General features: G+C 38.6%; 3 protein-coding genes across 4 annotated transcripts in view; 2 read left to right on the top strand and 1 right to left on the bottom strand.

The window, feature by feature from the left end:
* LOC118745691 (putative cysteine proteinase CG12163) overlaps positions 1 to 12,763 on the top strand; it is a 73,125-nt gene that overhangs the window by 4,410 nt on the left and 55,952 nt on the right. The gene's annotated exons all lie outside the window — the stretch shown is intronic.
* On the top strand, positions 5,512 to 8,068 carry LOC118745720. Its single transcript, XM_036479339.1, has 7 exons — positions 5,512 to 5,939; positions 5,993 to 6,326; positions 6,435 to 6,608; positions 6,666 to 6,935; positions 6,999 to 7,173; positions 7,294 to 7,472; positions 7,536 to 8,068. Exons 1-7 carry the CDS (start codon positions 5,702 to 5,704, stop codon positions 8,029 to 8,031), a joined length of 1,866 nt encoding a protein of 621 aa, XP_036335232.1. The 5' UTR covers positions 5,512 to 5,701; the 3' UTR covers positions 8,032 to 8,068.
* On the bottom strand, positions 8,149 to 9,186 carry LOC118745703 (enolase-phosphatase E1-like). The gene is made up of 4 exons (XM_036479317.1): positions 9,039 to 9,186; positions 8,695 to 8,969; positions 8,377 to 8,633; positions 8,149 to 8,321 (listed from the first exon to the last, which is right to left on the bottom strand). The coding sequence occupies exons 1-4, from the start codon at positions 9,108 to 9,110 to the stop codon at positions 8,185 to 8,187; spliced, it is 741 nt and encodes a 246-aa protein (XP_036335210.1). The 5' UTR covers positions 9,111 to 9,186; the 3' UTR covers positions 8,149 to 8,184.

Below are 12,763 nucleotides of genomic sequence, written 5' to 3'. Positions count from 1 at the left end.
ATGAACGTATTGTTGTGAAATAATTGTGGAAGAAATTTTAAAATTTTCTTCATTCCAACACAAAAATTGCCTCAACTGTCGGTCATCGTTTAGATTCTTTCTGAAGTAATTTTAAATTTTCTGAAGTAATTTTAAATTTTATCTGCAATTCAAATACATTTTTTGAAAACAAAATTTGTATTTGAAGGGCAGATAAATTTATGGAGATTATTTTCGTACTATGCCAAAAAGGCGTACTAAATATAATAAGGAACATTTTAACAAAATACCGAACAAAATCGAGTTGAGATCTTAGGTGTTGGCAGCTTTTTTTGACATTAACAGGTCTATTCTGCACGTTACCGAAGATTTTGTGACCGGAAAATTGTATTACCAAAAAATGTTACCACTTCTTGTCACCGCGATTTTAGGTACGTTGGTAATGCAGTGAAAATATTCAGCAGTTCAGCTATGAAGATTTGTGGAAATTCTTGTATTGCATATTTCACGGGGCAATATTTTGTTACCAGCATATGAGATGATAACAAAATTTACCGGTTACAAGAGCGCACCGAATGCGAAAATGGTTTAAAAATTGACAGACACTTTAATTACCGGTTATAAAATTTATGTTACCAGCGCAGAATAGACCTGAAAGTGATTTCTTCTTACTGTGTGGCGACCGAGTCGTTACAGGTTTTCACTACATCGATGTTTATTTCTAATAACAGTCGCCTCTCGGCAGGCAAGGGCCAGCATCCGAGTGCATATCTGGCATGAAAAAGTTTCTACATAAACAATCTTTCGTTCGGAGACGATGTAGAACAGCGCTGTTGCTGGAGTGACAGTCCTTGGCCAAATATAAATCTGGGTCGTTCCAGTTACGTAGACCCGACTGTAGGTCCCTGAATGTCTGTGGTTGCTTGAATACACACACCACAACCCCGCAGAAAAAATGTTTTAGTGTGAACTATTTTTTTTTCGACAAAAAATTCACGTCTGAATCTGTTCAGTAGTTACATCGGTAAAGCCTGCGCAGTTTCCATCCTTAGTCTAAATCTTGAAAGCTTCAAAGAAATGCAGTTAAGGAGAAAATGCAGTGCTAGATTGTCCCTACTTTTTACTCCCATTACCAATTTAACTCCAAACATATTTCGTTATACTTATTAAAGTCCGTTAAATAATTTCCTTATTTTAATGGACGTTTTTGGCAGTTTTTATTTCTTTTTTTGGATCGCGGCAATACTAATGTATATGTAGGTACATTACACCTAATAGATTTATCCCAGAGATAATTTAGGTAGGCCTTCTTCTAAGAGACCTACCCAAGAAGGGCTGAAAAAAGCGCTACTTTGCATGACATCTAGAAGGGCTTATCCATAAATGCATAAATTTATATTACTTAGCATTACAAAGGAATTTCAATAAACACTTTAAGTTGCAATAACACATATTTGATATAAACCTTAAGCAACAACTTCAAAGATGAAAAATTTAAAAAATTAAAGCAACTTTAAAAGAACTCCTCCAAAAGACCTTCTGAAGAGTACATCCTATGAAAGCTTTTCTGGAAGGCCTTCCACGGGTAGCGAAAGAAGAAGCCCTTCAATTTGTGCCACTCCATACAAAATAGAAAGGAGAAAGGAATGTAGAGTGGAAGGCCTCTTGACTCTCAGGAAGGCCTTTCGCGAGGGCTTTTAACTCCTGAAATTATCCACTGGGATGTGTGATTATACATACCTAAATTGCTTTGAATTTGCAATAAACGAATTGGATCACACTACTTTTATTATACTAAATTTTGCGTTGTTTTATATTAAGTATTCTTATCATGTTCGCTGATAACAAAGAGGAATTCGCAATTGTTTTCAATTGTTTCTTAGAGGCGTATATGCTGCTCCAATTTGAGAAATAAAGCGCATAATCAAGCAGCTCTAGGCGATCGGTCAAAAGAGTAAACCAATTTGAACAGCCCAGCAAACACAGTTTAAAACTTTTGAGAGAAATTTCTTTCAATTTTTCTCAAATGATTCTCAAATTGAAAAGGTTTAAATTTTACATTTGACGTTGATTTGAAGAAAGATGGCGAAGAAAAAATAAATATGAAATATACATTTCCTATAATAAATTTAATTTTCACATTTGAAGTACAATTGAATTGAACCTTAGAAATTGATTTGAGAGTTAACCATATTCTCTACTGGAGATCCAACTCCCCTTTTTATTGAGAAAGCTGTAAGTTTCAAATCAATATCAGAACATTTTCAAACGTTTGACATTTGAGAAAGGCTATGATTTCAAATCATTCTCAAATGTATATAAAACCTAATTGTTTGCTGGGAGTGATAGGCAGCGCATGGTGAAGAACAAATATGAACCACTTAGCCTCCCATATAGGCGCTTTTTACGGTTGGTTAGTTAAAAGTTCAATGACTTGTTATAAATTCTTATGTTATTAGTACCAACGTCTTTAGTAAATATCATTGTTTTTAAAAACGAATCTATAGTTGGTAGTTATTTCCACCAAGCCTTAACTGCAGTTTATGCCGTTTGAAAAAACGGAGATTACTACTCGAAGGGGTAATTCCACCAATTAAGTTGAAGCAAACGAAAGGAAAAAGGCAAAACTTAGGAAAAAAAACCTTGCCGATCACCCTGCGTCGGAATTATTTGAACTTCTCTGAGCTCTGAGTTAAGCCTTTGGTGGAAATAGGCTATTACACTTAACCATTACTCCTTGTATATCTTTCAGTAGGTAGTACACAAATGTGTAGTAAATCTCCCACAACTTGACTTCTTTGATTTGCAAGTGTTAAAACGCAAGGGGTACTCATTTCCTATTCGAAATGCATAATCAGTTAAATCTATTGTATATGATTAAATGCGCACCTGATGAAATTGTTAATTAAGCAGTTTTTAAAGTGGCCAAGAAATGAATCATCGTCACTAAAATATAAATGTATTTTCGAGATTTTGCCAACGCAGTCAACAATTTGCTGGTAACAAAGAGTTGAATTTAGCCATTCCTATACTATGTAATGCATATTAGTTCATCACATTTTATTAATTTTATTTATTTACAAGTTATATTATGAAATCTCAACCACGCAATCAAAGTAAGCATTAACCTTAAGTCGCAATGACTGTTGCGAACAATAAACACCAGCTGAAGCGGGAAATGTTTAGTTATTGGCCCACCGTTTTTGGGGTGGGGGGCGGAGGGGGAGGGGGCGGGACCCCCCAAACTCCCCTCATTCGAAAGGGGACAGTCGCCACTTTACGAAAAGCCCCACCCCCCCTTGGGGACCTCCCACAGACCCCTAAGGAACCGTTTGAAAATGGGGTAAAAACGTAATTTTCCGAGGCAAACTGAGCAGTTTCAAGTGGAATATAACCCAACTAACGAAAAACGTGGGATTTTTAAATAAAAGAAATTATCCCAAGTTGGTTATCAGGCGATTTGAAAAAAAAAATGATGGGGAAAAAATTAACTAACAATATTGTGAAATTAAGAAAAAAGCGACAGATAGAAATATTCGGCCGCGCTTAGGGATTATAACCCTCACTACGTAGAATTCTCTTCTGTGTTGCCAAAGAAAGGGGGTTGAACACCTTTTGCAGAGAACACCTTTCTGCGTAGGCGGCCTTCGGCCGCACTTAGGGATTATAACCCTCAGGCAGTAGAATTCTCCTTTCTGTGGTGCCAAAGAAAAGGGGGCGAACACCTTTTGCATAGAACACCTTTCTGCGTAGGCGGCCTTCGGCCGCACTTAGGGATTATAACCCTCAGGCAGTAGAATTCTCCTTTCTGTGGTGCCAAAGAAAAGGGGCCGAACACCTTTTGCATAGAACACCTTTCTGCGTAGGCGGCCTTCGGCCGCACTTAGGGATTATAACCCTCAGGCAGTAGAATTCTCCTTTCTGTGGTGCCAAAGAAAGGGGGCCGAACACCTTTTGCATAGAACACCTTTCTGCGTAGGCGGCCTTCGGCCGCACTTAGGGATTATAACCCTCAGCGAAAGGAGCCACAGGGACAGTAAATACATATTTTCCATGGAAAGGTTTATATTTTTAATGCTGACTGGGTTATATCATATTTTCTTTTGTCTCTCATCCTTCTTGTATATTTAGCAGTTTGACAGCTAAACGCCACCATTTAATGTGCATATGCAACCAAAGGCAAACGCGTGGTTTTGAAGATGTTTTTATTTAATAAATTGTGATTGATAGATTAAAATTAAAGTAATAAAGAAAGTTGTAACAAGTCGAATAAAGTTTAAAGTGAAGGGGAATATAAAAATGCATTAGTGAAGTGGCTGCTTTAAGGAAAATAGGAGTGATAAATGTGAGCTATTTTCCGAATTTTACAAAAAAGGGCATATTTCAAACCCAATTTGTAAATAAATTAGTGACCGAAAATTACAATAGTGGATGTTAAAGTAATGGGTAGACCCTTGGCTACAAGTGTGTGCAATTTTTTTTTGGATCGGGTCACCCCTTTGGACGCAATACCCCGAAATAGGTGGGCCACTTACTAAACCGTACCCTTTACGTTTGCAACCACTTTTTCGTTTAATACTTTTTAACAACTTCACAATTTTATTTTTGTACAATCACCATTTGAAACAATTTTCACAAAAACAAACCAAACGCCAAGAAATTCACGAGAAGACTGCTGGCAAAACAGTTGAGGTTGTTCAGTGAATGAGTAGTCCAACCCAGGGTTGCAGTGAATTTCCATGTTTATTTGCAGAGTTGTATGTCGAGGAATGGTGTATAGATTTAATTAAAAATGTACGAAATTAAAGCAAAAGCTTTAAATCTTTTCAAGCCTTTACCTTTCAACTCATACAATACTTCGTTCAAAGTAATTTTCTAACAAGTAATGGCACAGAGTTTAAATGGGTTTCAATGGTGAGTTCTTACGTCTGATTTCCGTAAATCGTTATATTCGATAACACTGTTTCCGCCGGAAAATAATTTCCGGTAATCGATGAAAATTTGATCACCCTGCCCTTCAAACTAAACATATACCCGGTCTACAATAAAAAAAAATACTGAAACCGGCGCTAGCGCCTCAAGATTAGATAGCGATTTTCTATGGTATGGACGCAGCTATATTTGGAGTATTTAAAAAAACGTTGATCCAATATTTATACTTAAGTTATTTAAGCGGATTACCTGGCTAGACCGTAAACTTCCTATTGGATGTCAGAAACGGCAACCAAATTGTCGCTGCCTCTTGGAAAGAGTAGATACATAATACTGATTTAAGGATGTATACGTTTAGCTGGTAACTTCCTGGAGCTATCAATGCGTATTTATCACAAGTTAATTACATTGCAAGTGCATACATGCTCCAATCTAAACATACACACAACGAATTACTTTGAACTCCACAAGTCGTTGGGCACAATCCTATCAACATTCCATCACCAGTTTGCTGCTTATCATTATTATAACAGCTTTGTTGTTAATAGCAAACGAACGTATAATGGATAACAATAAAGGCGGGTACTCAAACAAAACTAACCAACCTTGGTTACGTTGACTACCAATAAAACAACATAAACAGATTATCTGGAACTATTGATAAATCAGGGAAAATAAAGAAAAAGTAATCGGCACAGATAATAGCAAAAACGAAAATATTTGTACATTATGTTAATATACAAACAGCAAACCCAATAAGTTATCGTAAGAACTTTAAAGTATAAGCAGCATGAATACACATACTAGTAGATCCTTTTTACATTCATGTCTGAAAGTTCCAATCGATCCATGCAATAATTGTCCTGCACCAATATATAATCGACCAAAAATGTATTTAGGACGGTTGGCGGCAACACCGTTAAGCGCTGCAAATAGATCGCTAAAAACAAGTGAATTTGAAAATGTAGACACAATGGCGGGTAACAGTGGAATACGTTCTTTGGCTAAACTATACGACAGCATACCAGGTACGAAAATGCATTTGATGTAATGTAGAATATTTACACATCCCAAATTTTAGATTATTGCGATATAAATCATCTACCGAATGAAGAGTTTTATTCGACTCTTGATACATTGCGGTCCACATGCTGTGAGCTGCGTACCAAAACGGCGCAATCATGTGTGGTGGAGTCAAGCAGCACGACATCCTCTGTATCTTCACATTTTATCAACATCCAGCGGGGGAAGTCGAGTAAGCAGCCGAAGAGTAGACCGTCTACCGGCAAAAGTAGTAGCAAAAAGAAGGCTGGAAAGATTAAAAGTCAAGGTTACTCAAATCCGCACTGTTCGTCAGAAACTCCTATCAGCAATGCGCATAAATTAGACTTTACCAAGCATAGCGTAATAAAGAAGTGAGGAGTTTTATTCGTTCTCTTGTCTCATTTTATTTATTTTATTTTATTTCATTTTATGATGTACGGTGAAATTATACCATGATTATACATAAACAAATTTCACAGTTATAACAAAGAGTTTGAGGATGAAGTAAAGGTATTCCAAAAAACTTTAAAAGACTTTGAAGACGAGCTCAAACAACGTCATTCATTTGCCGCGTATACGGAATCAAAAATTAGAACAACTAAAGTTAACCCAAACATTAAAGAAGGCAGCGATTTGGAAAAGAGCACAGATAAGTAATGCATTATAGTACCTCAAACATATACATATGGCTCTAATATAAATCCGTACAGACTACCAAATAAACCTAGCGCATCAAGCATTCGTGAATTCTACAAAAAGCCTGAAGACAATATGCGTCCGAATTCCAAAGCTAGTAACACGAGTCTTCGGAAGTTTTTAAGAAAATCATTTTCTTTTAATGACATTAATAGCATCGCCGATAGCCGAGTAAGCGAAGATACAGAAATAAAACATCCGGTGGATAAGGTTTCTGAAACTCAAATTCTTATAAATCGCACGCCTTCCAAATTCAGCAGTTATTTCGCACAGAAAACAAGCATGTATGAGTGAAATGAAAGAAAAAAGGCTGAATAACAGTGCTAAAATAATTATACTTCCCATAGTACTTCGCCCGAGAGCATCCCTCCGAAGATTGTTATCGATCCACCAAGTAGTGAAACAACTTCCGTGAAATCTTCAAGTCGCTCGAACGGTGGAAGAAAGAAGAAAAGGCAACAGAGGGACTTTAAAGTGCCTTTTTCAATTTTTAACTTGGGCACGAAAACGGAAAGTCTAAAGGTATTTTCCGTAAGTTTATATATATGTATATGGCGTTGGATGCAATAAGTCGCTTTATGCTTTTATTAATTACCTTTTTTATTGAATTCATTCTGCATTTAAAAAATTCAATATTCATAGAATTCAACTCCATCACCTGTACATCCGGTGGCCAGACCTAACCTCGCTGCTACTTTAAGAGTTGAAGTTTCGAAAAAGAAACTGAAGGAACTGCAAAACAACTGCACATACCACGATAGCACGCCACAATTCGATTGGGAAGTACGCAAAACGCCAGCGTGGAAATCACTTTCCCTCAAGTAAGCGAGATTACATATAATGGAAATGAAAAACATACTGATTTACATCATTCCACATTTTAGTGAGTCGCACAAAGAGATACTGTCCATGCGTTTAGCCACCCGCAAAGCGGAACAGGAAATGCAGAAACGCGAATACGAGCTGAACATGGAATTAATGCGTCAGCGCGTAAAATCAGCACCACTTCTTTTGGAAGGTGCCACATTTTGGGGTCCTCATATTGGAAAATTAACACATACATGTCAGCGTGAGGGTGCCAGCCACTGCTGCCAAACCAATCAACGCAAAGCGCGTAGTAAAAGCGCCGATAGTCGTAGAAAAGTGTACACTCGTGAGCGAGTTGAGAGTGAATGCAGTCAAAGGAGTAACAAACTAAATATACTACAAAAAATGTATGGTGGTAGTTCAAAAGTGTATTCGCGAAGTGCAACACAAACGGCGGTGAGGAGAAAATCATTGCAATCTGATGGAAAACAACATGCGGAACAAACGCAGGCTCCGCAAACACAAAATGACAGTGGCGATGAATTATCTAGTTTAGATAGAGCATTCTTGTAGGTAATATATGCAAACAAAGCAGACCTAAGTAGATACTAAGTAGTGTTAAGAAATAAAAGTTTTCCTTACGGAATAATAGTTACATATACTATATGATAAGTAGAAAATATTCCTTGATTTGGTTTTTAAGAAGTAATTACGTAGCCTCAATTATTATTTTAAATTTATCTTTAAGTTGTCAAAAGTATCCGCTATTGTAAATGCAATTTTGTCATCGTCAGTCAATGGTGCATTGCCGGGACGATTAAGTATGACGACCTGCATTCCAGCATCGCGAGCTGCTTCAGCCTCTGTAAAATGGACGGATTTTAGTAATATACATAGCGAACATACAGGTTTTTTTACCTTTAACTACATCAGTTAGGAACAGTATGTCTTTACTAGATAATGCCAAGTCACTCGCTATATTGACGTACGATTCCTTCTCTTGCTTGTGACCAATGGCAGTGTCATAATGACCGCTAATATACGTTAGTAAATTCCCAAATTCTGTTTGACCAAAAAGTAGCTGCTGCGCCTTAACGCTACCACTAGAATAAATTGCAATGCTTATGCCAGCCTCATGCCAACGTTTAAATGCCCCCGGAACATCTGCGAAAACTCTAGAACCGCGAAGATATATGTTTCAAAATTTGCAATAGCTGGACTTAAAAGTTTACTTACTGTCCTTTAATATTGCCGCTTGCATATCCTTTCTCCCACACTAGCCCCTGCAGGGTTTTCAGTGGTCCAAGTTTGAGATCTTTTTCAATAAGGAAATTCACAAAACTAGCAATGTTTCCGGCGGAAGCGGCTGGTTGTTCATCGCCACCTCCAAAATATTCCTTATATTGTGGCAGCTTGCGCAAATCCTGGACGATACGTTGTGTTTCTGCATCAGGCCATCTTTCCTCCAGAAATGCTTTAGTGTGAGTTTTTGCGTAGGGAAAGAGCACATCCTATAATATTCAAAATTCTTTGTGAGCAAAAATTTGGAAAATATGGCTACTGATAAAGCTTATGATAACCTTTACAAAACTGATGGAGGTCGTTGTGCCTTCAATATCACTAAGTACTAAATTCACTGTAAATTCAGGCATGCTAGTAATTTTTCGGCGTTTTTTAGTTAATTTGAGATTCGTTATGTTCACAAACAAACAGTGATTAAAAATCAGCTGTTTACTTCCAGTAGAAATGTCACTGATAACAGCAGGGATGCCATACCTTAATTCTTTTAGTAATTTGGTTTTTGCAAAGAACGTAAATCTATAAAAACCCATGAACCAAAAATACAAGATTTCGTAAGAACGCGGCGTTGTATTTGTTAATGGGTTTGAGAAAAAAGTTTCGGGTTCGTCAGCTGAGAGTTAGTTTACACAAGCATCACTATTTTACACTTTTATTTAAGCGCCCTATTCCCACACCACTGACAAAACTCAGCGGCTGACTATTGCCTTTACTACTGCGCCTAATACTATGCCGCGAATTTATTTTAAGCTAATAATAATACAAGGTGGTATCAGTTGTGACAGCTCGATTTGATACTGCCTTAGCTCAGTAGAATGAGAAGAAAAACGGGAAGAAATGAATCCCTATATGGGGGAAAAATATAAAATTTCACATTTTCTCCTAAACAAAATTTGCTTTTTTATAGTATATTCGTTATGAAATGAAATAAAATAAGACAAAATACCTTTTTAAGAAAACAGAGTGTGTATACTGAGAAAAAATAAAAAAAAACATTCAACTATATTAATGGGCAAAGAATAGTTAAAGAAGTAACACTGTTTCACGTAAGGCAGTCAATATGGCGGAATTAGAGCGAGAAGTTGCCAACTGATAACACCTTGTATTATTGCATCATGGCTAATTTTGGCTTTCGTTATTTTCTTTGCTTTATTTAATTTTCGCTCGTTTTCCAAAGAAAGAAGATGGCATAGAACTCGCTCAAAAATCCACCTTTTTCACTCTCTTGTTCTTACGTGATCTTGTACCTTTCGTTCATGATAAATAGCGACAGTGAAATAACTTTTTGTCCTTTCTCTTTCTTTCCGTCTTCTGCATCCAACTTCAACACGTAACGCGCTGTAAAAAATGAAAATGGCATTTGCTGGCGCTAGCGCCGCCTTATTGTGCGATGCTATACAAACTGTACGGGCATGGGGATTTTTGACATTTGTTTGGCGCTTGACGTGCCAAGTTACGTACGGCAGTATCGCCCATTCGCTCGATGTTCGCAGTATTCATCAACGTTTCTCGCTGTCGAATATTCTACGTCATTCCTGGAACATTCAGTTATACTTGCTGTTACAAACGCTACAGACCATTCCACCTTCATCTTGTTTCTTGGTCTCCCAACGGTCTGCATTCGATACACTATGTCATTCGGCCGTTTGACGACCTTATACGGACCTTCCCAGTTGCATTGTAGTTTTTGGGACAAAACTTTCCTCCGTTGAGGATGGTGCAGCAACACCAAATCTACTTTTTTGGAACCTTCGGAATTAATCGCCTTATCGTACCTGGATTTTATCCTGCCACTCATAATTTGCGTACGTTGTCTCACTAGAGCATGTATCTCTCTCAGCTCTTCCTCCAGGATGTTGGACGTCTCTTTCACAATTCTTCTTGCATCACTACTTACTCCAAACTTCAGGTCACTAGGTAAACGGGGTTCACAGCCGAATATTACCTTGGCAGGAGTTTCAGCCATGGTTTCATGCACTGCTGACCGGTATTCCATCAGGAGCAAGGAAATACGGACATCCCAATCTTTCTGATTCTTGTCGACGACCTTCCGCAAATACTATTCCAGGGTTCGGTTGAATTATTCCACTGATTGGGGATGAAGAGTAGTTGCTCGGATACCCACTATCTGGCATACCTCTTGGAACACCGCCAGAGTGCAGTTCCATAGGTACACCCTATCTCGACTGATTGCCGACAACCAACCCACTGTTTAATCTTCTCGAGGGTCTTCTTGATTTCCAGGTGCCCTCAACTAGGGTCATTGTGAAATTCCTTGAGTACATCTGAAATTCTTACTCTTGGAACTACTATTAGGTTGCGGGAGCTCTGGAAATCTTAAGTTTCCCATACCATATGCAAACAGCCAGATATTAACTATAAGATGTTCCATTGTGCCCAGTATGCATTTGCCATAGGGTTTTCCGCAGCCATTTGTTCCTTAGTTGGCCGTCTGTCCATCTCCATGCATCAATAGCTCCAGATCTGGACCTTCCTGCTGACACTTTAGTAGCTGCCTTCCAGTCTTCCGCTGTTGTTTTTTTTCGTTATCCGGATGTCAATAATGTCTTCTTTGGCATCAGCTTTTGAGCAGTGTTTACATTCCAGGCTACATGGTCTCCGGGACATGGCATCAGCATTTCCGTGGACACTTCCCTTGCGGTGCTCAATAGCGAAGTCATAACTTTGCAGTCTCTCAATCCACCTAGCTAGCTGTCCTTCTGGATTCTTGAACTGTAGTAACCACTTCAAAGCTGCGTCCATAGAGGGACTTGTGGACATGTTTGACACACTGCACCCACCCTAGTAGTTCTTTTCAAGTTACGCAGTAGTTCCTCTCTGGTTTTCCAATCGACTGGCTATAGTAGGCAACTACTTTATACTGTCCATCAATTACTTGCGACAGTACGCCTTCTATAGCGCAACCTCTAGCTCTATTTTTCCTAGAGCGCTCATGAAAGCTATTAGCAACGCTGGCGAAGTTCGGAACAAATCGACCGTAGTAGATGCATAGCCCAAGAAAATTTCGTAGTTCACGCAGGTTCCTGGGTCTTGGCTAATCCTTAACTATTTCTATCTTTTCATTCGCAGTGCAGATGCTCTCCGTTGTCACCTTGTGACCTAAGTAGTTCACCTTCTTCTTGAACAGTGTGCACTTTTTAGGACTTAGTTTCAGACCAGAGTCAGCTATCCTCTGGAAAACTTCTTCCAAATTAGTCAGGTGTTCCTCAAAGCTTTTATCCAACACGATAATGTCGTCTAGATACACCAAACATGTTTTCCGCTGCAGTCACTTAAGCACATAGTCCATAAGTATTTCAAAAGTGGCAGCAGCGTTGCATAATCAAAAGGTCATCGCCGTGAATTGCCAAAGACCACTCCAACGCTGAAAGCTGTCTTCTCTTTGTCGTCGCCACTAAGTCTACTTGCCAATAACCGCTCCTAAGGTCGAGTGTTGAGAACCACTTTGTTTCACTTAACGAGTCAAGGGTATCATCGATCCTGGGAAGTAAATAGCTGTCCTTCTTTGTCACATCATTTAGTTTCCGGTGGTCTACGCAGAACCGCATTTGACCATTCTTCTTCTTCACAAGTACTACCGGCGAACTCCATGGACTCGCTGATGGTTCGATCACACCACTTTCGCTCATTTATTTTATAATTTGGCTTACTGTGGCACGTTTGCAAATGAAACACTTGCAACACTAGTATCAATGCGATGTTTCACCACAATAGTCCTGCCTGGTTTGTTGCCGTCCTTGTGGAATATGCTGGAGTATCTGCGGAGAAGTTCCTTAACCTTGTGCTGGTATTTTCCTTCCAACCATTCTGTCCATGCATTGATCTCGTCCGAAATGTCATTCTCGCCAATGGAATCTCTTTTAGGTAACCTTTGGCAGTGGAAAATTGCCTCTACCTCTCGACACTGCCTCAGTAAAGTTCCTCTTCGGAGTTTGATTGGTAATTTGAACTCATTAAGTACTCGAACTGGGACGCGTCCGTATTT

Source organism: Rhagoletis pomonella, unplaced genomic scaffold (assembly GCF_013731165.1).
Source record: "Rhagoletis pomonella isolate Grant_MI unplaced genomic scaffold, Rhpom_1.0 Rhpom_scaffold_00001, whole genome shotgun sequence".
NCBI lineage: Eukaryota > Metazoa > Arthropoda > Insecta > Diptera > Tephritidae > Rhagoletis > Rhagoletis pomonella.
Note: the sequence above shows the minus strand (reverse complement) of the source record. Positions and strands in the feature narration are given on the sequence as shown.